The sequence below is a fragment of the Pelmatolapia mariae genome, linkage group LG1, assembly GCF_036321145.2.
Source record: "Pelmatolapia mariae isolate MD_Pm_ZW linkage group LG1, Pm_UMD_F_2, whole genome shotgun sequence".
Classification (NCBI taxonomy): Eukaryota; Metazoa; Chordata; class Actinopteri; order Cichliformes; family Cichlidae; genus Pelmatolapia; species Pelmatolapia mariae.
Window position 1 is genome coordinate 37,320,338 of NC_086227.1, and position 27,545 is coordinate 37,347,882.

General features: G+C 39.9%; 1 protein-coding gene across 3 annotated transcripts in view; it reads left to right on the forward strand.

Moving 5' to 3' along the window:
• The window catches only part of LOC134631731 (protein MTSS 2), an 81,629-nt gene extending 55,114 nt beyond the window's left edge, over positions 1–26,515 (forward strand). Inside the window, exons 4-14 of one of the 3 annotated variants that reach the window (XM_063480289.1) lie at positions 1,323–1,407; positions 2,241–2,332; positions 3,399–3,473; positions 7,994–8,151; positions 9,056–9,163; positions 9,253–9,350; positions 10,651–10,927; positions 11,244–11,318; positions 14,808–14,990; positions 15,447–15,633; positions 16,179–26,515. In XM_063480289.1, coding sequence (XP_063336359.1) covers positions 1,323–1,407; positions 2,241–2,332; positions 3,399–3,473; positions 7,994–8,151; positions 9,056–9,163; positions 9,253–9,350; positions 10,651–10,927; positions 11,244–11,318; positions 14,808–14,990; positions 15,447–15,633; positions 16,179–17,047 — 2,207 coding nt within the window. In that variant the 3' untranslated portion in view covers positions 17,048–26,515. The remainder of the gene's footprint in view (positions 1–1,322; positions 1,408–2,240; positions 2,333–3,398; positions 3,474–7,993; positions 8,152–9,055; positions 9,164–9,252; positions 9,351–10,650; positions 10,928–11,243; positions 11,319–14,807; positions 14,991–15,446; positions 15,634–16,178) is intronic. The other 2 variants (XM_063480301.1, XM_063480295.1) reach the window with 2 other exon arrangements.
• Positions 26,516–27,545: the final 1,030 nt, after the last annotated feature.

Consider the following 27,545-nt stretch of genomic DNA (forward strand, 5'->3'; position numbering starts at 1 on the left):
CAGCTAAACTCTGGGGCATCTAGTGAAACCAGTTTTCACTTCGGGCCACTCATCACTGCATTCAGAGTGCAGTCAATTTTTTTAAAAGCTCTTCACAGTTTATCTGCATGCAGCTCAAGTCTGTTCAAACATGATCAAACTGACTCCAGAAAGCTTCCTGTACCAACGTTTTTGAGTCTTGCTAACAAATTCTGCACTGCATAAGAACACGTCTGCTTTGAGAGACTGCTCTCACATGGTCCTGATGAATGTTCAGTTCAACTCTGTTAGACATATCCTGACATGCAGTTCCTTTAGGTAAGGTCTAGAAAAGTTCAGGGCTGTTAAATAACTGTAATTTCAATCATTTTGTCATGTGGAGTGTGCATAGGTGAGCACCCAAATGCAGGACAAAGACAGGCAGAGTGCAAAACAAGAATATTTCTACAATTACAAAATTATGTGTTTTATGTGGTGAAATTAAAGCTAAGTGGAAGTAAAGTTCCAGTAAACGTGTGCATTGGTTGAAAATGTCCTTTTTATTTGGAAATTATAATTCCAGTTTTGGATGAAAATGTTAAAAAGAACATATTAGATTAATGCCCTTCCTCCTGCTGTACTCCCCCTGTACATTACTCTGTAAGCCAGTCTAAGCCCGTATGATAAACAGGAGGAAACCCCATTTGGTTGCTGTTTAATCTGAATTTTCTGCTATATACATTTCACTGGCAGTAGAGATTATGGCCTCTCTAAGTAAGGTATACTATATAAGCCTGACTTCTGTTTAAAAGTCTTTAAATGCGTAGCATGAGAGTAAAGCTTTAATCACTTTTCTTGTGCAGGCTTTTCACCTGTAGCGCAGCGGCAACAGATCTGAGCACCTTGTTTGGAAGTTAGCAGTCTCTGCCATCACTTAAATTGACTTAAACTCTGAGGTCAACTTTTTCCACATGGATCTACTGCCTTAAAATAGACTGCTGTTTACAGCTGCAGGTTAGCTACTCACGAAACTGGGTCCCTGCGCAGGACACACACACTCACAAGACACTGCTTTATTTGGATGAAGCCGGGGTGTGCGCGTAGTGTCTACATGAGGCAGATCGGTGTCTTGTGTAAACACTGGCTGGAGGTAAAATAATACAAAGTCTGTGTAGCTGTTCATGTGTTTGAAAGATGCAGCGCTTTTAACTGCATTACATTACACAGCACACAGCGAGCTGTAACATAAATATTGATCACAGCTTTGTGATCTGTGTTTTTGTGGAACAGAAAAAAGAGGTCTTTGTGGTAAATTTACTAGGAGATTTTATGCTTCACAATAAGATCCTGGTTTGTTTTTCCAGGGGCAACCAGAGATATTGGATCAGCTCTGACCAGGATGTGCATGAGGCATCGCAGCATTGAGGCCAAACTTCGTCAGTTCACCAAGTAAGAAATGATCCTTCAAGCTCCCTTATTTCAAGTAGGAATTTGTTTCCTTCTGTAACTTTTTCCCCTGATCCTAAACTGCAGCCCATCAGGATCTTTCAGAAGTCAGAAAATGCTCAACTATGTGTGTATTTCCAAGTAAAGCTGACTTTGTTTTATGATGGGGCACATGTTTGGTGAGGTTTTCTTGACAGCAATATGGACTCCATTAGGAACATTGGTCTGTCTATCCATATTGAAGTGGCTGTAAATAAATATAGCTATGGCACACAATGCAAACCGCTCTGGAAACCTCACCAAGAGTCTGCTTTCAACCATTGTTTGCCTTTATCTTCATTTTTTTCTACTTTCTAATGACTTTTCCACAGCAAAAGCTATTACGCTGATGATGATGGTAATGGCGATAATGATCTATGACTGTGGTAATGACGGGGTTTTTGATGACTGATTTATCTTAAAGCTCTTGTGTGGCTTTGCATAAAAGATGTACACATGTCGTAATAGTCATGCATTTATCTTAATATCTGAGCATGTGCATCACATGTGTATGCATGTGTGGACATGTTGTGGGAAAATGTCCAGATACTAAAATTATGAAGTAGAACAATAGGTGGAGGTGATGTATACATTAACATGTTTTCAGAAATATGTTTTGTACTTTTTGCACTGTTCTGTGGGACTTGGAGATCTGAATATTGCAGGTTTACATTAAACCAGTCATTTGTCACAATGTCACACTTAGGAACTATTTAATGAATCCCTGCTCACCGTCTCTGATACTGCCAGTGCATCTAACCTGCATTCAAATATCTACTTCTTTGTCTCTCCCACAGTGCTTTGATGGAGAGTCTTATCACTCCTCTTCAGGACAAGATTGAGGACTGGAAGAAGACAGCCAACCAGCTGGATAAGGATCACGCCAAAGGTACACAGACATCCCAGATTTGCTTATTCATTCAACTTCAACATCACTAAATTCTAACCCCATATCCTCACCGCTGAAGTAGCTTTAAGTGTACTGCTTATGTACGGCTCTAACAGAAGGGCAAATGTTTGATCAGCTGGGCTGCACCATTGCTATGCTAGCACAGGCTAGCAGTGAATAGAAAAAGCAAACTCTGCACACCATTTTAAAATGAGGTTTCAGCAGCAGTGCAGGTGGCGTGTATGCCTACCTTGATCACATTGCAGCTTCTTAGAGCTACGCTCCTCTTTACCTGCTCATCGTCACTCCTTGCAAGCTTGTACTCCAGCAGCTGAAAAAGTAATGCCTGCAGATGTCCTAACTGTCAAACAGCCAAAGAATCATGTCTGAAAATGCCAAGGAAGTATTCTCATCAAGTTATCTGTTCCATTATCTGTCCCACTGCCAGGGTGTCAGATAGTTGACCTAAACTTTGAGGGAAAGCATGTTTTGGGGCTTCTGACGTAGCCGGGACACTTCCTGCTCTGTGCACTGGTTATACTTTATAAATGCTTTGAAAAAGACAAAGCCAGTGTTGTTAGGATATCATTGTGCCAAATACATGTTGTCTTTTCCTCATTCCATAAACCATACTACTCAGACTATGATCAGACTGAAACCTGACACCATGAAAATTTGTCCCAAACCAAACTGTATGTTCATATGCAGGAGTCTGTCTATAGACTTTATTTTGGTACTTGACAGCACTAGCCTTTGTCGATATAAACAGGATATTTACCTATTAATATGTGTTTCCGCAGTAAACAGGTAATCTTACTTAAACATTTGCTTCCACATCATTCGGTTCTAAAACTATACCTTTGTATACAACAGTGTCTAAACGGGAGCGGGTACATCTGAAACCAAATATAATAATCAGTGTTTCGCTGACCTCTTGGTGGTTTCGGTTCCTGAAAGTTAATATTGTTTCTATTTGATTTATTACTGGAAATGCAAGACAGTATGAGTTTGCTCAGCAGCTTTTGCATTCCTTTTACTAAAACATCTCTCTTTATTCTCTGTCAAGAGTACAAGAGGTCACGTCATGAGATCAAGAAGAAATCATCTGACACCATGAAACTGCAGAAGAAGGCTCGTAAAGGTAACGATCAGCCGTCTAACAGTCAAGCTCAGGCTCATGGTTGTCACTCAGACAGTTCTTGTCCAAGTGGTGTTTGTGTGTTTTATGTATTTCAGCTGTAAATATATTTAGATATCCAGTTCATTGTTCCTACTGTTATTTATCTAAACACAACATCGTAAGTGTAAGGCTGCAGTTAATCACAAAAAATGAGCCATTTTGTATCTGACTGGCACTCATGATAACAGACTACGTGAGCATCATCCAAACAGTAACTTGAGTCGTTATAAGTTTATATTGCCATCTGGTGGCGTTCTGTAAAATTACAGGTCTTTTCTCATTTGTCCTGAATCGCTTTACCCAGTGAGGCAGCAGCCAATAATTGTTGGTTTCTTTCTGCTGCTGCTGCTTCCGTTCAGTTGCCAGGCAGATTAATTTACACATGCAAGTTGTCTAAAATATATTTCAAGATAATTATTTATCATTATTGAAATTGTTGTTTTATATTTTATATAAAACATATACCCTTGAATGAGTGTTATATATACTCATTCAAGGGTTTGTCAGAATTTAAATTTATATTTATGTAGAAAGAGAGGGGGGAAAGCAAAATGCACTTTCAATTTGAAGTATCTTTAAAGTAGCCACATTTTGCTTTGATGAATGCTTAGCACGCTCATTACAGTCTCTCAGTCTGCATCATGAGAACAACTTCCAAAATGTTTTCCTACAGCTATGATGGAGCTTTTCCTTCTATATGCACAGTAACTCATGCCTGACTGTGTCAGGTGGGTTTGCATTACCATATTGTAGAGGTCAGGTCCTCTGGTGTAGTATTCCACACTCTGGTAGCCTTTACCTAGCCTACAGTTGCGTTGCCTCATGGGAAAAATAAGAAAACAAATTGTCGTCCAAAGCACGGTTAACTCTTGGACTTAGTTTCCTGGGGCAGTCTTTGTGAGAGTCCATCATTTTTGTCTTTACAATTATTAAACAGAAAAGCTAGTCAATATGTTAATATGTCATTTCTCTTTACTTAGTTAGGTGGGGTTTGCATTAGCATTTATTACTGCAGTAGTTGTATAAGGCTAGCTGTGTTTGTTGTTCTGTGCTGGCACAAACACAACTAATGGACTGAAACAGAAAAAGAAAAAAGTTAACATTTTACAGGAAACAGCTATTTAATCTTTAAATTCTTCTTCTCTTCGTTTAGGGAGAACGGCTTATAAGCACATTAGTATGTTGGAAACAGAGTAAACAGTTATTTGTAAGGCGAAAAATGCGCCCTTATAGAAAGCAGAAAAAAATAAAAAATTGAAAGGTTTGCTGTGAACAAACGCTTATAATGTTGGTAATGTGATAATAACAATAATGATAATGTTGATACTGGTACCTCAAAAAAGTTTGCACCATTTAAATTGGTAAGTTTTTTTTTGCTTCAAATCATATATGATCAAAATCAGTGAAAAAAGAAGCAGAATTTAAATTCAGCCTGTCTTCAGAGGTTTCCTGTGAAGCAATAATATATATTAGTATATTACTATTATTATGCAAAGCTATCATCAGTGCAAAGAGAGGCTACTATTTAATCTAAATTATGAATCTTAGTTTTCAGTTTGTTTTCTCACTAAAGATTTCGTTTGTATTGAACAAAAGTCAGTTTTTTCTAGCCTGATTACTTTAGGAAGTCCACACCTTCAAAAGCAACCCAGTGACTGTGAATCTGAATGCAAGTTATATGCTTAGAGATGTCATTTTCTCACATAAAACAAGGGTAATATAAGAAATTATCTTAAAACGATAGTCTGATATCTTTGAAGGGGGGTTTGTATGAGGCGCTTCACAGTAGTCAGTGCGTTACCTATTGTAAAAGTTATCACACACCTACTGTACGTACTGTAACTGAAAAGTTACCAGTGTAACAGATAAGCAAAGTCCTGCTTTCAAGGGTCAGCAGCAAAATGTGTTTTTTAAAAAAGTACAAAAGCATACCGCAACGTCACACTGCCCTTTCTCCTTAGTCCTCAGGCTTCTATCCATCTATGCAATGTTTAAAGCCATCAGACATTCTAGTTCACATGACATGAGAGTTCATGTGGCTAAAATACGTTTTGATGCTGATCTCTTCCACACTGGCACAATGTTTCCACAATGTTGCATACCTGGGTGCATCTCCAAAATGAGCCAGCTCCACTTTTGAAAACCTAAACTATCCTTTAACAGGACTAGATTAACAGTGAAACTGTGCAATGTCCGTTCCTGTGTCTGATAAGCCCCATCGCAGCTGATGCTTGATGATATTATTGTTTCTGGATTGAACTTTTGGTTGCAGCTGTATTATTTTGCTCTAACATTTGGCACTGTGGCTGTCTTGTGATGGCTTCCTTGTACTAACCCTAACAATGAGTTCTGCTATTTCTGCTCTCCCCGCCCCTGTCACTCTCTCTCTGTTTCCTTTCTTTTTCCTTACTTTGCTTCCTTTTTTGCTGTCTCCCCCTCTCACTGCTACGTCTCTCTGTCTCTCCTCCCCTCTGGTATTTGTATAGAGATGCAGGGTAAGTATCAGCCTGCCGCTCGCTGCTCTACCGCATCACATCCTTTCCTTCTTAAATTTCCAGCATTTGCCTGCAGGCAGTGATTATTACTAAATTTGAGGTCATGGAAAAGTTTTGGGGGTATATCAGGAAATTGTCTTCCATAATGAAATAGTCATGTAAGCAGACTTAAGGGGAATAGAGAGAACCTTATCAGGGCTGGATTAACCCACCACAGGGACTCCAATAATAAGCTGTAGGCTTTTGTTTAATTTAACTCGCTCTCGGTGCATAAATTGTTATTAATTAGTTATGAGTTTATGGTAATGTAATTAGCATACAATTATTTTGTCAAGTACACCATATAAGCACATTGCAAGCTGAAATAATAAAGCCTTAAAGCTAAATTTCTATCTGAGGCCCCATTACAACACAGGTGCTTTTAGGCTGGTGCCACTTTAGTTTAAACATGAAACATGTGCTGTGTGTGTCCTGAACTGCATCACACTCAGCTGATTAAAATGAAGAAAACAGACTAAGTCCTCCGTTCTAGTCTGTGTGCAGAAAATGTGCAGAAAACAGTTTGCCCAGTGGCCAACGGAAAAACTGATGTTTGTATTTGTATTGTATTTCCTATATTTTATTCCTCCTTTGGTGCCAGGGAAACCAAACAATGTTCAAAAGTCTGCATGACCAGATTTGAAGATTTAAAGCTTTAAATCAACACAGACAAAATGATAAAGAACTTTCATGATCTTCTACAGAGCCGACGTGTTAGGGTCATTGTAGAAGATCATGCATGTTGGAAGGTTTCAATCAGAAAATTTTAATTTGCCTGAAACAACTGATATTGAGATTTTTTTGTGACCGGTGATTCATGAGGTGGGGTAGCAATGTTGTTAAGTGATGTTAATTTATAGGTTAAAATATACTTCTGAGTTTTCTGCACAAACATAATTATGTGTAGTTTTTTTTACCACAAATTGAATGTCACATTTTGAACCTCAACCTTTCGGATCACCTGAATAGTTACATACTGTGCCCAGTGGGCAATCCAGCCTTGCTTGTAATGGGCATCATTCTACTGAGCCAACAACAACATGACAGTTTCATTTATTGCACCTAAATGGTCAACTGGGGTTTAGCTTTTACTTCTCCATTGAAAATAATGAAACTTGTAACCATGACCTTTTTAAAAACTACATGAACTAGCTCCAATGCTTCCTAAACAAGTTTTGCCCCTCGTGACAGATTAGAGCTCAGCGTCTGTAGTTAGCTGTCGTGTAGTGTCACTTTTAACAATGCATGATGTAACTGAACTTCTTCCTCGACTCCTGCATGACTTTTGTAGCTGTTACTATCAGCTTTGTAGTGACACTGCAGGCTTCAATCTGACTCTCATGCTACCCCTCCTCGGCTGTTATCTCCGTCATTTTGTTCCTGATTCTGCTCTTACATGCTGTAACACTACAAAGAAATATTTCATGTCTTGCTTTCCATTTACTGCATTTGATGTATTTTTATAGATAGCAGATAGAATTTCTTTTTTCAGATTACATATGCACTTATATTTAAGCTTTTATTATCAAGGTATTGCAGTATAGTTACAACAGATATGATAACATTAAATTTTTAGCAAAACTTTTAGCAAAAAGTCTTAGTTCATTGAAAAAAACATAGGACACTGACTACTGCACATTAATATTAGAACAAATACAGAGCTAAAATAGCTTAAAAACAAACAAACAAAAAACATGTTGCTGCTTTTTTTGTCCTGGTCAAAATTTTATAATCTGTACTAGCGGTTGGATGAACTCCTGCATTATGGAAAGCAAAGCTTGACAGAGAGATATCCACATTTAGTTACATTAACACTTTTCCATACCTCCATCTTTCTTTCCTTTTTCATTTTCACCCTCTGATGAAAACCTCTACCTTCCTGTGTCAGTCTCTGCTCTCTCCTTTGATAAACGTCTCTCACCCACTGCTGCGCCTTCTCCCACCCAGGGCGAGGGGACCTGCAGCCACAGCTCGACAGTGCCATGCAGGATGTGACCGACATGTGCCTGCTGATGGAGGAGACTGAGAAGCAGGCGGTGCGCCGTGCCCTGGTGGAGGAGAGGGGTCGCTTCTGCACCTTCATTGGTTTCCTTCAGCCAGTTGTGGTGAGGACACATATGGAGGAAATGTGGTAGACTTTAACAGCAGGAGGAAAGATGGATAGATGAGGGCAAGGACTGTCTAAAGCAACTTTTGAAGTGCCGTACAGAGAAGCATGTTCGCTGAACAGCTCCACTGATAATTACTGTATTTGAACCCTTATGCCCTAGGCCATTGTTTGACATTGCCCCATTAAAAAAAAAACACATGTATTTAGCTACAAAACTATAAGGCTAAAATGAACAACCTTGGGCTGTACTGATGAGAGACACTTTAAAGAATAGCATCAGTATAACATTTATCTTGCAGAAAACCATTAATTAATAAACAATGTGAAGCAAAAACATGTAAAATGAGTTGTTACTTTATTATAATAATAATAATTATAATAATGGATTGCATTTATACAGCGCTTTTCAGGACCCCTCAAAGCGCTTTACAATACCACTATTCATTCACACACTGGTGAAGGCAAGCTACAGTTGTAGCCACAGCTGCCCTGGGGCAGACTGACAGAGGCGAGGCTGCCATATCGCGCCATCGGCCCCTCTGGCCATCACCAGTAGGCGGTAGGTGAAGTGTCTTGCCCAAGGACACAACGACCGAGACTGTCCGAGCCAGGGCTCGAATCGGCAACCTTCCGATTACAAGACGAACACCCAACTCTTGAGCCACGATTATGTGTCGTACTGACACTTCAACCACATTATCTTTAGACAAGAAACTAAACTGCTTTGCTTACAGTACCTAATTTACAGTTTAATTATATCACGAAAAATAATCATACATAAAAATAACTAGAGCTCTGAGTATAATTAACTGTGTTATGGTTGTTGTGGAAACTGTACACTGAGAATTTTTGGACTAGTGTAAAAGAAAAAGTAAAAATGTTTTCTATCTTGTTTTAAGAATGGAGAGATTGCTATGCTGGGTGAGATCACCCATCTCCAGGCCATCATCGATGACCTCACTGTGCTGACAACTGATCCGCACAAACTGCCCCCTGCCAGTGAACAGGTGAAAAGCATACGCAAACATGACATCCAGAATACACAAAGACAGAAACAAATAGAAGACAAACCTCTGACTCCTACACGTTCTCTCAGGTGATTAAGGATCTAAAGGGGTCCGATTACAGCTGGTCCTATCAGACCCCTCCGTCATCCCCAAGCAGCTCTGGCTCACGCAAGAGCAGCATGTGCAGGTACTCACACACAAATACACTCTTATCCATACACACATAGGCAGTGTTCTGAGTATCAGAAAGAGGAGCCATCCTTGATGTTTATATGTCAGTGTGATTGTCAGTCGTTTTGTCTACATGTCAGTCTATCATTACATTCTGTGCAGTCCCCGAAAAACAAGTGTCTATGGGTGATAGAGCCACTCATTTAACCCCAGAAATGTTCCTTCATAATCAGGCGGTGGTGATTCTGCATAATTATAGGACCCAATTTAGATCAAACTGGACCACATATATCTCTAACATGGCCATTAAAACATGATGACTGCCAAAAACTCACTGAAAAATATTAAAAAGTAAACTTAGCCAGCAAATTAGAAAATGCTGAGTGAAAGGTTGCCTGTTCAGGTAGTTGAAAGGGCACCAGAAAAAAGGCTGTTTCTGTTTAAATCCAAATGTCTGTTGAAATGAAAGGTCATTTATACATCTGATGAAGTTGGTGCTTCAACAAGCTTTTGATGATTGGGTCATCCTCAGTTTTGTAGAAGCGCTGCCTTCAGACAGAACAGCACTAAATAAATGATAATAAAGAATCTAGGATTGTGGCCTTAAGATAAGTTATGACAGCCTCTCTTTTACAAGCCAAATGCATTAAAAAACTGAATACTTTCAAAAGACTACAAACTGATTTCTGTGGTTCTGTGAAGCAAACTGTATGAGTGTCAGTGCATGTGAAGCAGATTCACAGCATTTTGCCTTCAGTGTTTACTGTGTGTATCGATGTGTGTGTGCTGGATCCTTCTAAGTTTACACACCCTCTGTCTACCCCCTCCTGTCCTTTTCTTTCCCACTTTTCCACTCAAAACAACTGCCATTCTGTGTACTCTTTTTCACTTATCTTCTATTACTTGTGTCTTGTTTGTGTGCATTCATGTGATTTGCCCTCTTTCTCTCCTGCTGGGTCTTTGCTTACCTGATTTTGTTGCGGGTCTCTACTTTTAACTGTTCCTGGTGTGTGGCTTTACTGCGTCATCGCACTGCGGGTTTTCACTAACCTGATGAACCAACGATTTGCTGTAAACTCCTCTTGGTCCTTCAACCCATCATACGAACTTCCAACACTTCCTTTAATTGTCAATCTATCACTTTCTACAACAACCAACCCCACTTCTTCTCTCTGAATTCAACCATTACTTCTCTAATCATGCTGTCCCTCCCTGATACTGCCTTCGCTCTATGCTGGAAATCATCACCTCCACATTCCTCACACCTCCATCGCTCTGCCCCCTCCCTTCTCCTCTACACCTTCCTCCCCCAACAGCAGTGTAAACAGCACCCACAGTAGTGCCTCCCGTTCGTCAGGGGGAGGTGGTAGTGGTGGTGTTGGTGGCGGAGGCTCCTTGCCCCACTCGCCCACCTCATCCTCCTCCTCCTCCTGTCGCTACCGCAGCAGCCTGCCGCACCAGCCTCCACCACCGGGGGGCATTGCTGCCCACCGCCTCAGCAGTGTCTCCTCACATGATTCGGGCTTCGTGTCCCAGGATGCCAACATCTACTCCAAGCCACCCTCACCTATGCCCTCAGACATCACTAGTCAGGTACAAATGCCTCATGGACAAATTTACATTATTTATGTGACCCGTTCAGAGTTACTGTGGCTTAAATTGCTGGCTTCCAATGGCACACGCACAGCCTGAAAAAGACAATGACACAAAATGTTTGGTCTCTATTTTAAGGACATCCAGCAGGTAAACTAAACATTTCAGTGTAACTTTAAAATAACAAAGGAGAAATATTTGAATAGAATTTAATTACTGGATATCTAATGAAAAACATTAAGTTTCACACATGTGTTTTGGTTCTTGGTCTAAACTCTTATCGGTTTGTGTCACTCTTATTTCTTTCCTGGTGTAGAAATCATCCAGCTCAGCATCATCAGAGGCCTCAGAAACATGCCAGTCAGTCAGTGAATGCAGCTCCCCCACCACTGTAAGTATTCTTATTCATACCATATAACATGGACAGTCTGAAATGCAGCATAAAAAAAATTAAAGCAATAAAAGTGTGGTCCTAAAAAGTTAACAAATAAAGGTCAGTATGTGCACAAGTAGTCCTTATGAGCCAAAAGCTCAGGCTTCAGACTTTCCTAAACACTGTTTCTGAGAGCTTCCTCCTCTGTATCATGTCAGAGCGAGAGGATATCACTAATATGCACAGCTGTCATTGTAAACACAGATGACCCATTCTTGTGTGAAAATTAGCTTTAAGCAGTGGCTCCCAAACCTTCTCTGGCTGCTCCAATGAAAGAGCCGAAAAAATGAATAAAAAATTAGATGAAATAAATATAAAAATTATAGTGTCAACAGACTCTTGTTTGTTTTTACCCTCAAAAAATTATTCTTAGTTATGATTGTTAGACATAACTATTCTTCTATTAGTTTCACTTGATACTTATTCATACTTATTCATATTCACGCTATGTATGCATAGTGCATACATGTAGTATTGAGTATATAGTGGGTCTATGTCCCAGTAGCGGGGCCCAGCACACAGTTTGTGCACAGCTAACTTAAAGAGAGGGGGGCTATAATGATTTGCTTCACATGGAGGATAGAATGAGGGCCCAGTATAAGAGAAACAGAAATTATTGTGAGCTGTGGATCATACAAAATTATTCTAGTTAGCATAATGTGTGTCCTTTAAGATTTTTGCACAGTAATCATACAATCATACATCATACTTGTGGTCAGTCTGTGACATCACTGTTGAGAGATTAGTTCTCCCCGACAGTGCTGGTTTATTCTTAAGTTTAGAGTTAAACTCTCAGTTTAGGGTATATTTACAAATACAGCTTAATGATTGGTGGGGGGAAAAGATAAATGAATTACTTGAAATTAAAAATTAAGCTCTGCTTCATTTAAGTTTACTTCAAGTTTCCTCATCTTGTCCAGATCAACCAGATTTCCACTGAACACCCGTCAGATTCACACCTATATTACCTGTAGTGTTTTCCAGGGACATCAGGCAAGAACAACAAAATGTAATTTCATATAAGATTGAGCAATTTTTTAAACAGCTGTGATAATTGTGGTAGTATAAAGTCATTGTTGATACAGAATTACAAGGTAGCGCACAACACATGCTGTTTAAAATGAGACGTTACACTCACCAAGGTAGCAGGGCGTTCATAAGATTTTCAGGGATTTCCGAGAACAGTAGGAGACTTTGATTTCTGAATGGTAAGTCAAACTTGGTATAGCGCTGACAGTATTAAATCTCTGGGGCCTTGATGTGTTCTCCAGCAGAGAAAGCTTTGTGGTACCATCAAGCAACATCATATCAAACACTGCCCACTTACTCACAAGAGAATAGTGAGGCAAATGTATTTGAGACACGAGGGGTTGGTTGAATTTATGCATTTTCTCCAATTTAAAAAAATGTTCATTGCAGCAATTAGCCTTGGAGAGCTCTGTTTTCATAGGCACATGGGGCAAAGTTGTATCTTCCTCAGCATGAACCACCTACACATTGGTGCCAGTTGCAAAGTTGGCTTTAAGAGTTACAGCCATTTGCATCGTCCCCTGCTCACCAACTGAAAATAGGAGCATGTAACGCCGGTCTTCTGTGCTTTTAATTGATGGAGGCATACCCAAATAAAGCTCTACAAAATCAGAGACTTGTTTTATTTATGTTTGGGAACTTGTCTCTTCCTCTTCCATTATACATTCTTTAGCCAGTTTGCACACCATTATATAAATCATGCTTGCAAGGCAAAATAAATATTCATTTCTGATCTTAAGCAGCATCTGTCCTCCGTACCAGCTTGCATATACTGCTTCCCTTTCACTTGACGTGTTCACAACCATCTGTGATCCAGCTCTAATTTGACTGATACACATTGTCAAGCTGGACCGTGTGCCCCACTTTCACTGGTTATCTTGACAAGATTTAGCATAAGCATCACGAGGCAGACTTGCAGTCTCTCCTGTGCATTGCATGTATTGGTTATTTATGGATGTTCTTAATTAAATCATCATGGAATCTGAGGCAGACACACTAGACACATGACACGTTCCATTAAAAACTCACGAGACAATTAAAATTTGCCTGCTCCCCTAAAACTGATCTAAAACCCTTTAGATCAGTTTCATCTGCTCATCTCACTGTATCCACATCCAGCACCTTTGGGAAAATGGTGCAACAGCTCCGTGTACATGCAACAAAAGCAGAGTTACTGTGATTTCTACCTGAGCTCCTTTACTTTAAGCCCTACATAAGCCCTAACCCTTGCTTACTGCTAACTACATAAAGACAAGTGTTAACAGTTAGCAATTATTTATGTGCTTCTGGGAAACAAGTCATGCCTGCAGCTTTAATAATAACAAACTGCACTGCATACTGTGCATGGTTAACTTAAACTGCATTTTACTTTCTTGTGAATGAAGGTACAATGAGAAGTTACTAAATCAAACAATAGCTCCCACCAATCATTTTTCTCTATCTCCATCAGGCATGAGGTACAACTTCCACACTTTTTAGCCCCAACAATGCTTCATTTGTCTTTTCCTTGATCACTGTACAAATCCCACAAATATGCAGAACTACCCGAGTCTGTTTCTTAGAATTTGGTGTGTGTGTGTACACATGCTTGGCTTTTGTTTTCGTATGTGGCCCAGTAGTTGGCTGTCTCTCTCTCTCTCTCTCTACATATACATACATATATATATATCTATATATATAGATATATATATAGATATATATATAGATATATATACATATATCTTTGTCTCTCTGTCTCCCGCTCTCTCACTCTTGCTTCGTGTCTGTGGCTTTTCCATTCTCTGATGACATGACTGTGTCTCTCGTCCCGCAGTTTGGCTCGTCCTTCGCTACCTTCCGCCCCGCTCTTTTTCACTCTGGCTCCACCCGGCCTCTCTCTGTCATTCTTCCTGTTCCTGCGTCCCCACCCTATAACCGCCCCCCTGGATCCAGCTCCTCCTCTCCCACATCAAAGGTTCCTATGTGGAAGGTTTGTTCTCCATTCGCTTCCATTTCTTCAGTTGCACATTTTCTTCTGTTTCTGTTTAACAAGTTAATGCATAGAATTTATTTTCTTTTACTTTTCATCACCTGATTAACTCATTCATAACCACATTGCACTGCTTCATTGCAAGTGTTCATCCCCACTTGCTTTGTGTGCATTTTTTTGGCTTCATCTGCCTCATTGGTTTTACAGTCTGCCAACCGGTAACTGACCAAAACCAAGCAGGGTCAAAGGTCATCAACATATACATGCTCTAACCCTCGAAAAGGCCTCTGTTCCACACATTCTGACCTGCACACAGTCCTTGATGTACCCATAAAGGCCCCCTCTTTCTGCACTCAGATGAAGGGCATCAAACTGCTGGATAGTGGACAAGTCATGTGTGCTAATGCTACCACCTACTTCCTGTTTATTAATTCCGCTCACCTCTTCAGGACTGGTCCAAAGCAGGTCAGTATGAGCAGCCTGTGGCTGCAGCGGCAGTCCAGAGAAGAAGGGAACCTCTTGATAGGCTGAGGGAGAGTGAGGCATCACCGGGCTCCCAGGGATATGCTGGGCCATCACATCCTGATGATGGGCAGAGAGCCAGGATGACGCCAGCTACCATCGCTGCCAAGGTAATAGTGAAGTTGATGATACTGAAACACGGGCTGAAGATAGCAATTTGTGTGTGCATGTGTGCGTCTATACAAATGCATGAATATGTATAAAGTATGGCCTATAGTAGTTATTCCAGGTATTGTGGTCTGTGGGAGCAGCTCATATATCATTGACTGTGGAATACATCTGAGACAGTCAGCTAAAGATTTGACTTAGTTGTCAATTTAGAAAAAGCATAAAAAGCCTATATATGACTACAAAAGGCTGTAAACACAAGTGTCCTTGTCAACACGAGGTACGACACAGGCAAAACACTTCCAGGTTCTCAGGTGGATGCTTACAAATGAAACAAAAAACAAAACTCTTTTTTCTTTTTGCTACTGCATTTTAAGACCAGAAACCTTTTTTATTCTATTCAATTTGTAGATTAGGGTTTAGTTTTCAAACAGCGGGTTGTTCAAACTCCAGTGCAGTGTTTCATTGTATGTTCTCAGCATGGAGAGGAGGTTTCTCCAGCAGCCAGTGACCTGGCCATGGTGCTTACCAGGGGACTCAGCATGGAGCAGCAGAAGAGCAACAGAGACTCCCTGCAGTACTCCAGTGGATATAGCACAGAGACCACAACCCCATCCTGCTCAGAGGACACAATTCCTTCACAAGGTGAAACTCTAATCTACCACACTCTTTATGGCAGCATTTAATCTCATTCAGTGCCCACATATATTACATTTCACCTGGCCACATTCATCATCTTATTTTTGTAACATTCCAGGAAAAGCAACCTGTTAAGGGAAGGTGTTTTTTTAGGGGAAATATCAATATTTACAACTTCTGCAGAAGTTTTACTTTATTGTATTTCTCCCACTAGCACTCCTGCCATTGAGTGTAGTTTTACCAAAATCAGATTAAGTGAATCCATTTAATCATCCAGGCAGCAGCTAAAGTGTATGATGGATGTATTCTGACAGTTTCTCTGACAGCAGTTGGAAAATGACAATATAAAGATAAAATTGAAAAATATTAAATGTGCTCACTTGCTGGCTTGCTCTACCAAAATAATGTAGCTATCCCTGTGTTAATCTAATAAAGCGACCACAGAACATTGTCTTTCCTCTCTCTCTGTTTCTGGCACATCTAGTTCAATCATTTCTCTAAAATCTCATAAATACCTTTTTTTGTTTTTCCCTCTGCTCTCCTCATATTAGGTTCAGATTATGACTGCTACTCAGTGAATGGTGATGCCGAAGGTCCAGATGGACAGACAGAGTTTGACAAGTCCTCTACAATTCCTCGCCACTCTAATATTGCCCAGAACTACAGGCGAATGATCCAGACCAAGAGGCCAGCCAGCACAGCTGGCCTGCCCACTGGCGTTCTTGGTCCAGGGGCTCATGGGATACCAGGGCAGCCTGGTGGAGCTGGTGGAGGTGGAACAGGGACTCCAGGGACTGCCACCATCCGCCGAACCCCCTCTACCAAACCTGGCGTGAGGCGCACGTTATCCAGTGCGGGACCCATCCCCATTCGACCACCCATCGTGCCTGTCAAAACACCCACTGTCCCTGGAGACTCACATTCACCTGGTGCAGGTGGAGGGCACGCTGGTGGCGTACCTGTCCGTGTGGGGAGTGAGGAATGTGTGTTCTTCACTGGAGCTGAGGATTCACAGGGAGCGCTTGATTATGTGAAGGCATCACCGAAGCGCCTCAGCCTGCCTAACACCGCCTGGGGATCAGGGGCTGCGTTAGAGGTCTATGCTCAGCAGCATGGGGGCCTTGCAATAGGAACAGGCTCAGGCACTGGATCAGAGGAAGATCAGATGATCGCAGCCAATCGGCACAGCCTAGTGGAGAAGATTGGCGAGCTGGTAGCTAGTGCACACGCCCTTGGTGAGGGCCAGTTTCCCTTCCCTGCCCTCCCTGATGACCCAGCCCCACCACCAACTGGCCCCACTGACACTCAGACAGGGACCGAAGGGGCAGAAGGGTCTGGTGACATGCTGACCACCATCAGGAGAGGAGTCCGTCTTCGCAAAACCGTCTCCAATGACCGCTCAGCTCCCCGTATATTGTGATCGGAGGAACAGCAGAAAGAGGATGATGCTTGTCAACCGAGAGGGAGTCAGGTGTTGGTGTGATGCAACCCAACCACCTAGTACATACACAAAAACTTAACCATGTAGGGAAAGCTATAATATAACAGAAGACGAATGAAAACAGAAACATACACAAAAAAAAAGTTTAAAGACACCATTAGAGTAATGATATATAATATAATGATAATAATAACAATAATAATGTTAACTCATGCTGACAGTTAAAAGTTAAATGCTGAACATTGACAGGCTCCTAGCAGGCCACTATAACTAGTGTGTGTTGGACGCATGTTTGTCTTCTATACACCTTCGCCCAGGGAAGGAAAGACTCACAGGACAAAAAAAAAACAAAACAGATATGATTTTTTAAAAAAGAGGCAAAGAAAGAGAGAAACGCTGGGTTCTGTTCTGTTTTGCCAACTTACACCTTTCCCTATCCTCTTCTCCAACTAACCCGACTGTCTGATCCCAGATGAAAGACTGATGACTGAACGAGGGGCTGGTGTGGACGAGAGAGAGAGGGGACTCAGAGTGCCATGTGAGCAGCTGGATTTGAACCCAAGCTGTCTCAGCAGCAACACACTGTACTTATTAGCCCATTGAACTGAAGCTTTGGTATTAGTACGGGGAGCTAACAAGCCAGAGGGCCTCTCTGGTTCATCCTAATGTAAAAGAATCTTGAAAAAAAGGAAATATCCACTGTTGGCATTGAACCGTGCTAGTGCCCCCTTCCCCCCTCTCTCACTCTCTGCGTAGTGAATGTGTGCATTCATGGGTGTGCATGTGGGCAAATGTAAAAAGTGAGTGTGTGTCTACGTGTGACTAATTGTGTGTATGTGTGTGAGGAGGGTGGGTAGAGCTCTGCTGCAGGACAGCTGGTTACCCAATGAGGGCAGGGCTTTTTCTCCTGTGTGTTGTGCGTGTATTTTCTTGTTTATATTGTGACGTCATTTACCTTGTTACCGCTGTACGAGAAGTTACAAGACGTACTCCAGGCGTATAGATATATTCATATATATTTTCTAGAACCAGAGAGAAAATGTTAAATCAGAAATGGAGCAATAAATGTGTTTTATTTTCTTGTTTCGAAGAAGCGGCTCGATGGAGGATTGTAGATTCTCCTTTGTCACATTCAGGCAATCATCAGGAATGCTAAATTACACATCGACTGTGAATTCATGCCTAGCCGGTTTTGGCGTTTGTCTCTCTCTGTCCCGGTCTCTTTCTGGTGAATGAAATGGATTACAAAAGTCTGGGGGAAAAAAGGAAAACTGTAAGCACTTTGATAGGGGATAGGTAATATGTACAATAGCCAGTAGGTGTTGTTGTAGTCATACTGTATGATAGGGAATGTGAAAGTGAGCGAGATGGTATCCAGGGGGGAATTATTTAATTTGTGAAAGAAGAAGCAGAAGAAGACAGGGAGGGACAAAGAGCAAGTGAGAAAGACTGGTTGATTTGGGAGATTGGTTGAATGAGAAGGGATAAGAAAGTGTCAGGGCCATACAAGCTATTGCTTGTTGTGGATCGTGAAGAGCACTGAAGTTTTTAATGCTGTGGCTGCACTGGCATTTAAAGGACTGGTTACATAATGAAAAAAAAAACAAAAACAGTATAGACAGGTCAGACAACGTCTGAATAAAGCAGATCCATACTTTCCTGCCAGTTTTATTTTTCTGTCACTGAGACTTCTGCCTCATAGCATCAGAGGGGAATGTAGGTTTGATTGAGTTTCTACTGTGGACACAGACCTTTAAAAAAAACCTAATAAAAACAGCTTTTCAGAATAAAACTTTTTCCACTGTGAGTGGAACAGTTATTATGTTATTGTAGAGAGGCGAAAATGTCAAAAATTGGGCCAATACAATCAAAACTATAAACACACCTGTGGTCGAGAACAAAATCTAACACTTTTACTTGGATATTTGCCTCTTAATACTTAACCAGTATCAAAAATTAGGGCTGTTTAGATACTGTATTTTTCACTGTCCAAATCTTCAATGACAGCTGCTTATCTAAAAAATATCGTCTCACCTGTAAATATTGTGTGTTTTTTTACATTGTGGCCACACAAAGTTAAGCCTTGAACAAAGCTGAACAATACTCTTTTGCCTTAGATTTACTCTGTATGTTGTCCTTTCTAAATAAAACAAAGATTTTAATCAAACAGCATAGCACACATAGCACAGATGTAATAAAACCCTCGAAGACATGTCCAGCTTGTAGATGACAATTTTTGACATTAGTTCTTAGTTCTTTATTTTGGTAGAGAGTGAGGGATTATTGTTTGAAACTCAATAATAGCATTAAAATTGCTATTCAACAATTTGGAGGTCTACGTGTTTATAGTCTTGACAGATCAAGAGACTTGAGATCATTTTCAACTCTTCAAATAAGAGACAGGATGAGTTTGCCTAGTGCAGGGGGAGTAAATTTGTCAAAGTGGTTATTATGCGTCAAAGTTTTCTTAGCTGCCCGCAAGTTCCTGAAAGTTTTGCTGTTGCCCAAGTCTTCGATTGAAAGTTGGACTTCTGCACAGGGTGTAAGGTGAGACTGCCTTTGAAGCTATTGAAAGCCACCATTCTCAAATCCAGTACAAGTACTGGAGGACTGTAAGAAGTAATGTAATCTAACCTAAATTTTTCAGATTATTTGGCCAGCTGGTTTTAAATTAGCTCAATCACATGCAACATAATTATTTAGCCCCACATTTATTCAGTCACATAAAATGAATGTATTCCCAGCAGTGAGACACAACGCTGGTGTCTAAACACAAAAAGGCCGCCCCAGCACAGTTAAGCTCAGTTCATCGCAAATTACCCAGTTCAGCTCAGGATATGGCTGTGTGAAAGAAACTTTTATGAACATTAAGATGCAAGAAACGGTGAAGCCGGCTCGCTGATGACAAAGACGTGGGAATATTTAACTTTGCAAGTTGACAGAGAGGAAAAGATGTGTGAAATGAGCATTTCACTGCCTGTTCATACAATATGTACTGTATGTGCTGTACTTGTTAAAGAGAATCAGGCGCACAGATTTGGTATAAAGGTTTGTTAGAAAATATTACATGGAATATTTAGTTGTTTTTTTTTCTTCTACAGTACTGTTTGAATGTTTTGTCTTAACTTTAATTAATGTAAAAAAAAGAAAAAAAGAAAAAACTCCAGTTGTAACACAAACTACTAAGCTGTGTAACATACGGATGCAGGACGTGTGGGCCGAGAGTGAGTGTGTCCTTGTTTGGCTGTTGATCTTTAGGCTAGTGAACTCTTCATCAACATGTCTGTATGCTCTTTTAGCAGTGACCTGAACATAGCCTGTGACATCCACTCTCCTATATACTCTTTTTGTCAACTTTTTTTTTTTTTTTTTTTTTTTGCCTCGAATAGAAAATTGTTCCAGGCACATTTGTGGCTTCTTTAGAATGATTTAATATAAAGAGTTGGAGAACAGATGTTTTTAACATAGGCACCCTCTGCAAGCACACCATTTTTTTGTTGAAGTTTGCAACAGTGCATCAAATAGGGGTTGTTTTAATGTTCTGTCAACAGGAAACTGTGCATTTGTTGTTACATGTGGATGCTGTGTGATGAATCTGACTCTAAATCTTAGTAGTTGAAAGGGGGTAAAAAATGTTTTGAGTGAGAAAAGTGAAAAAGAGTTTCTCCTAAACCACATGTCAAGGTCACCATGTCCATGAATCTGTATACCTATACTGAATGTATGACATGGTGAAGGATGGCATCCAACTGTGTCTGATTTGCTTAAACTATTGCAATGTCAGAACATTGTTCCTGTACAACTGGGTGATATTTCCTCTTTAAACAACAGGAAAGCAATACAGGGGTAGTGCATGTATGTGCATTCACAATCATGATCCACTGTGGGTATGATAAAGGAGAATACCATTGTTTTGTAGACTAGGATACTTGTGTTTTCCAGCTTAAAGTTATTTCACACTACATAGCTCTAATGGTGTTATTTGGAGTTCAGATATCTTTAAAGAGACAGAATAAATAATACACACTGGAGAAGAAAATGGTGTATCATCCTCACTGACTTTGAAGATTTACCTTGCCTAAAAGCTGCTGTGAGGTGTAAAACTGGGTGTTAGTGTTGGGTAGTATGTTTAATTTTTCAGGTGGTTACGATGAGTCCAACAACTGGGTACTGTAGATATATTTGCAGAATTTTGCAGCAGAACCCATATCGCCTAACTCCAAAATGGACATGGGAACCAAGACTTCCATATTAAGATTTATTTATAGTCAGTATATTTGTCTAATCACCCAACCCTGCTAGATAAAAGCAATAAAATATGAGGCGTAAGGAAGAATGGGAAAACTCTGGGATCCTGAAAGTTACTGTAGGCGTTAACCTAATAAAGCTATGCAAGGCTTGGTCACTCAGTAGGAAAATTTACAATTTCATTAGTATTATTAATTCAGCTATCTCAAGGCACTTTATATTACATGCTATATATAATGTTAAGATTCGATTATAGGAAAAAAAAACCTAGCAATCCAAAGATCCCTTACGAGGAGGCACTTGGCAGCAGTAGGACATTTAAAAACTCCCTTTTAAAAGAAGAAAACTCCAATAGAACCAGGCTCCTTTTATTTAGTGTTTGTCAAGATACCCCTTCCTGTAACGTTCTAAAACTTCCCAGATTCAAGAAGGTTTATTCTGTAATACCATGTTTTTACATGGTATTTACAGACATACACAGGCTGAAACAAAATGTTGTTGTGTTGTGCAATAATCAGCAAACAATAAAAATACAGTATAACAACCAAGCTGCAGCTTGATGCGACACTCAGCAAACTCAGGCATAAACAATCACACTCATTCAGCTAGCAGCAGTCCTCTCACAGAGAGGGATTGAATAAGATTAGCTAAGTGTGTGTAAAGTCCCAGATTAATAGAAAACTTTGCCACTGAAAAAGGTTCTAGTCTAGCACCAGACTTAATCACTTTCTGAGAAACGGAGCCCTAGAGTCATGAAATATTCTAAAGTCCTGCAAAAGTTGCATGTTGTGGCTATGATTGGTTTCTTCTCCAGTGGGTGTGGTTTTCTGAGTATGAGAAGCTGACTTCAGTCTTCATAGCTACACATGTCTCCCTGAGTCTGAAGATTTAAGTGCTGCATATTTATTGAATGAAATGAAAACTAAGGAATACACTGCCAGTTATCTACAGGAAGTTATTCCTTTAATAAAGTTTTAATAATGCCCTGGAGAACAAGCACTCAAATTATAAATAACAACTTGGGACCAGACAAGTATTCTAAAACCTCTGAGTTTTTCAAATCGAATGAGATCACGGCAGCCTAAAGGCGAGACTGCACACAGTAAAAGGATGAATGGTTAAGATGACTAAAAGACACAACACTGCTATTTTCCTTTAAAATACCCAGTTTACAGCACAAGAAATATCGTACTAAATAATAATGTTTTTAAAATTCTAAATTAACTGTGTAACTAACTGAACAAGCTGGAATAACTGTGCTACAGTGTAAGTTTACGAGTGTATGTGTTGTTCAGTGTGGGCCCACCTTCAAACGAAGTGGCTGCTGCAGAAATATACAAAGGCACATAGACATACATGCATGCAGGCATGCGTGCATAGATAGAAACACTTGTGGACATATTAGATCAGCGGTCTCCAACCTTTTTTGCGCCACGGACCGGTTTATGCCTGACAATATTTTCACGGACCGGCCTTTAAGGTGTCGCGGATAAATACAACAAAATAAAACTAGTACCGGTACCGAAAAAAAGAAGATTTATTCATAACACATGTGAAAAGACCCAGGAAAACCGAGTTAACGATAAAAACGATAACAAAATAACGCTGAAAACCGATAAAAACCCTGAAAACCATACATTTCACACCTGAGCCTCAACTCTCGCGGCCCGGTACCAAACGACTCACGGACCGGTACCGGTCCAAGGCCCGGGGGTTGGGTACCGCTGTATTAGATACAGGACTAACATATAGAACAATCTCCTCTTCTGTTAATTTCATAATTTGGCTCAGTCAATGATATTACCACAGTTTACTTTCCATTTTATATTAGCTTTCTTGTTTTCTATCAAGGTTAATGTGCGAGCTTCTTTAGTAATGCACACACTTAGAAACATGCACAGTACTTAAAAATACTGCGTACACTTAAAATACTGCACAACAAGCCCAAAAAACTAGAAAGCTATATACTTTTCAATGATTAGCACGAGGCTGCATAGAGTATGTGAAAGGACTAGTTTAACATTTTGGAAAATACTTACTTTCACTTTTGGTGAGTGTGTGCATTAAAAAATAATTCATAGCCATCAGATGGTAATTTTAGCATGGCAAGGTTTGGAAGCTGTAGGAAACCCAACCCCTCCAAATTGAAACATTCCACCTACCTTTATACCTGTAGTTTACTTAGTAACACACTTTTGTGTTTAATCTGAAAATGTAAATTATACAAAGTAAGAGGTTAACTGGCAAGTGTTGTTCCCACAGTGAATGGCTCACACTGACAAGAGAATAAAGAAATAAGCTCATAAATTTTCCAAAATGTTAAGTGGTTGCTTTAACTTTTAATGAAAACATGATTTTTTTTTTGGATTATGTAACTGGAGATGGACTGAGCTGAAAATTCCTAATACCATAATTGTCTGAACAGCCTGGAGGTATATGAAAGCTACCAGTTAGCCATGCAAATCGTATTTCGCCAAGTGGAAAAAGCAAAAGAGAACTGAATTTAAATGTTCCTCTATTCCCAGACATTTAAACTTGTGTATCCCCGTCTTCTCTCACTTTCCCCTATTGCCATTCAACTTTAATCCACTTTCCTCAATCAGTACACACAGGGATAATGTGTGGCTGACAAATCAGAAAACAACACTTGTCAAGATGGGAGCCCCATTGGCATTACTTTGTCTCTCTGTGCCTCGCAGCCCATCAAAGCTAATGAAAAATAATTTTGATGAAGTCTTTATTTTCACCATAGTCCACAGTGAATACACACTACGCTCAGTTTATTATCTTTCTGTCTTTCCCTTCACCCTCTTCCCTCCCCCCTCCTTCTGTGTCTGATTACTGTATGTCAGGATGCATGTGTGGATCCAATGTGTCATAATGGCTAATGGATGCTATCATTTTGGGACCTGGGTGTTTTGTTCAAAATGCTGGAATCATTAGGTAGGTTAAACTTTTCCCTAGCACGCACATTAATATCTGCTGGTCTCAAGGCAAGCACACTCTAACACTGTCTCAGTGCTAGATTACATTTTAATTAATTTTGATCAGGCTTTTTATGGCATCTTCCTGACATCACCTCAAAGGCTGTTCATGTTACTTGGTTTCTCAGTGAGCTTTTGTCAAAGACACCATGTGAGCTTTTTAAACTAACAGTACAAGGTCAGTTAGGGAGACCACCAAAATACCATAATTAAAATATATTGCAGTTCAATTGTGAATTGATTTCCATTGTGGCAAGGAGTGACAAAGCATAAGAGTAAAAAAGGGTAGAATATATAAAACCTGAACAACATACAGGAAAAGGTTAAAACACTAACTGACCTTAGGATCAAGCAAAACCACACCAACTACAGCTGTAACACCAATTTGTTAAGCGTGGTCTTGTAACCCAAATTTAACTGAAGGTTGATTTCAAGAGGAAACAGTTCTTCTCTGATTTACTTTAAGTAGATTATACATGTTAGCTAGCTGCCTAGCAATTTGTCTTTTGCAAGCGATCATTAGCTGATGTCATCCAGACAAAAGATGGCTTAAAGCAGGTTTGGCTTTTTTAACCCGAGTCCTTCGAATAGAAATCTGTCCACAGGCTGAGAGTCTCATGTTTAGGGAAGAATTGTTTACATCATTTAATACATGAAAAACAACAACATTGTCTACTTTTAACTAAGCATTCAGTGTCACCAATTTCACATGTTCTGTTTTTGATTGGCATGGCTCAGGAGACAACACTACTAAATCGATATCTTGCACAAAAGTCATTTTTCTATCAAAATTGCTGCGCATGTAATCAGCTTTTTTCCAACTGCTGTCTGAATTATTTCTTCTGAAGCCATTTTACATCACTGTTATAGAGACTGGAGAAGATGCAGCAGTCAACATCTTGTCATTTTGCTGTTAGTGCAACATAGTAAAATTAAAAGTAGAGCAGAACAGAAGTTGAAACTGCATGTTGACGACTGATGATGAAACTTAAGGCACGGCCAACTTCTCTCAGCCGGTAAACTTCATGACCCGATACATATCCGTTTCCCTGGTTACGGAGATTTATAGGCGGTTGGAAGACTTCCACTGTGAGCATTTGCTCGCAGCATGAAAACATTGTTAGAAATCTGTATGGAAATAACTTCCCTTTAAATATTGTATACTTACATAATATGCTACATAAGATTTAAAAATGTCTTCATTTGAAATACCCTAGTCAAAATGAACATAATGTTCTTGATTGTTGACTTGATCTAAGTAAGGAAACCACAATGCTGGCCATTGAAGAACAGATTGTTTTATATTTTTGATCAGACAAAAAGAAGTTTTGAGTTGCTCTATATACAACCCACTCGTTTAGCCATCTGCCCAAGTTATATTGAACTATGTACTTGTGTATGTGTGTCTGTATGAGTGTGATTATGTGTGTTGTACAAGGAGAGATGGTTAAAACCCCTACTGTTCCTCCCTTCAACCTCCCACACACAATCTGTCAGTCTTTCCTGCTGTCTAATACGGAAGGTATCCACATTAATACACACACAGACACACACACACACACACACACACACTGGTCTGAAGCAAACATGACTAAGGTTGATTCTCAGAAGCCACATGAGGGTACCTTGAAGTCCTCTATGAGATCCTGATGTAACACATTGCAACCTCTTGTCATACAGCCATGCAGAACAGAGTGGCCGAAGTGGCCTCCCGGTGCCACTGTCACTGCAACTAAATTGAATGTCTTGGTGTCTATACTCCAGTTCCAGTAGTGTCTCTTGCTCGCTTGCTCTCTTTCTCGACAGCCGACATCTGAACTCTCAATGAAATCTCTACAAAATTCACAGCTGAGGCATTTTCTGAGGGGCTTTTTTTTTTTTTTCTCAAATAATAACATTGTGAGAGAGTCAACACCTGCTTCTTCTTTCTGTACAAACCAGTCTTTTAGCTCCTCTTTTTCCTCCTGAGTAGCCCTGCAGGCACTGTGGTCTTGTCTTTCTCTCTTCTCACGCCCCCTCACTTCCGCTTTTTTTCCTTTAATTTATTGTGAATTGATTTCTAAGTTTGGTTCGCCTCTGTCGCTGAAGGTGAAGATTTCTTTTCTGTCTTCCTTTTTGTAAAATTGACCCTTTTTTTGTTAACTTTAGTCACTGCTAATGTAACAAAATGCACTGTGATGATTCCAGTATTAATAAAAGTTGTACTTAAACTGTGTGCTGCTGTGTAAAACGAATCTTTTTTTTCAAGAAATATGGTCAGAATCCTAAACCATCTACAGAGTTGAGTATGCACTGTAAGAAGCGATTCAGTATGGGTCAGTGAATAGTCGGTGTGGCATCTATAGGCCAGTCAGAGGTAGAAAGGCTAACTGTAGTCACTGAACCAAAGAAAGACACTTGTACTTTCAGTGCATGATAACACTGGTTAGGAAAAGATTCCATATCCCATTGGTATATATTTTCCACAACAATAACTTTAGGCAGATACTGTAAATAAAAAGTAGTTTTTATGAAGAATGTCCAGGTTAAGTTAGAGTTAAAATGAATTACACGCTCTCTCAGATGTATATAGAAACATTAAATAGGAGTCTGCAGATGAGAAAAGAGTAATATGTACAGGTCAGCACGTACATTCTGATAAAAGCTCACATTTATACAAAAACGTGGTCTTTATGTGTATTGCACATTCCTCTCCATATGCAGAATACAAGGCATTATGTATGTGGCACACCTTCAAAAAGGAAGAAGGCATGCCAATTATTCAAGGTCTTTCTCTCTTCTAAGCTAGAAAAGAAGTACTCTATAGGGCCTTGCTGTCTCCAGATGAGTCTATATTCTTACAAATGAGGTTCCTCTGTTTAGTGAACTCTATTAGACCCGTGTTGAGAAGGACCTCTGAAAAGAATTTGCATTAGCTATAGCTTTTAGTGACTTCACCTATTTAGTGACATGAAATCAGGACAACATTGTGAGTTTCAGGTCAATTGTCCTAATTTAGAAGATCATCATTTAGAAGGGAAAATTGTTTATTCTAAAAAGCCCTCCGTAAAGCATCTTAAAATTCATCACTGATTGAAGAAAATAAGACCAACCATAGGTTTCTCTTCAGCACTATAGCCAGGCTGACAGAAAGTCAGAGCTCTGTTGAGCAAAGCGTTCTTTAACTCATAATGACTTCACGTAATTTTTCGTTTTATGGACCGATGTTGTTGAGTTTTTTATGCTGTTGTTGTTGTTTGTAACGG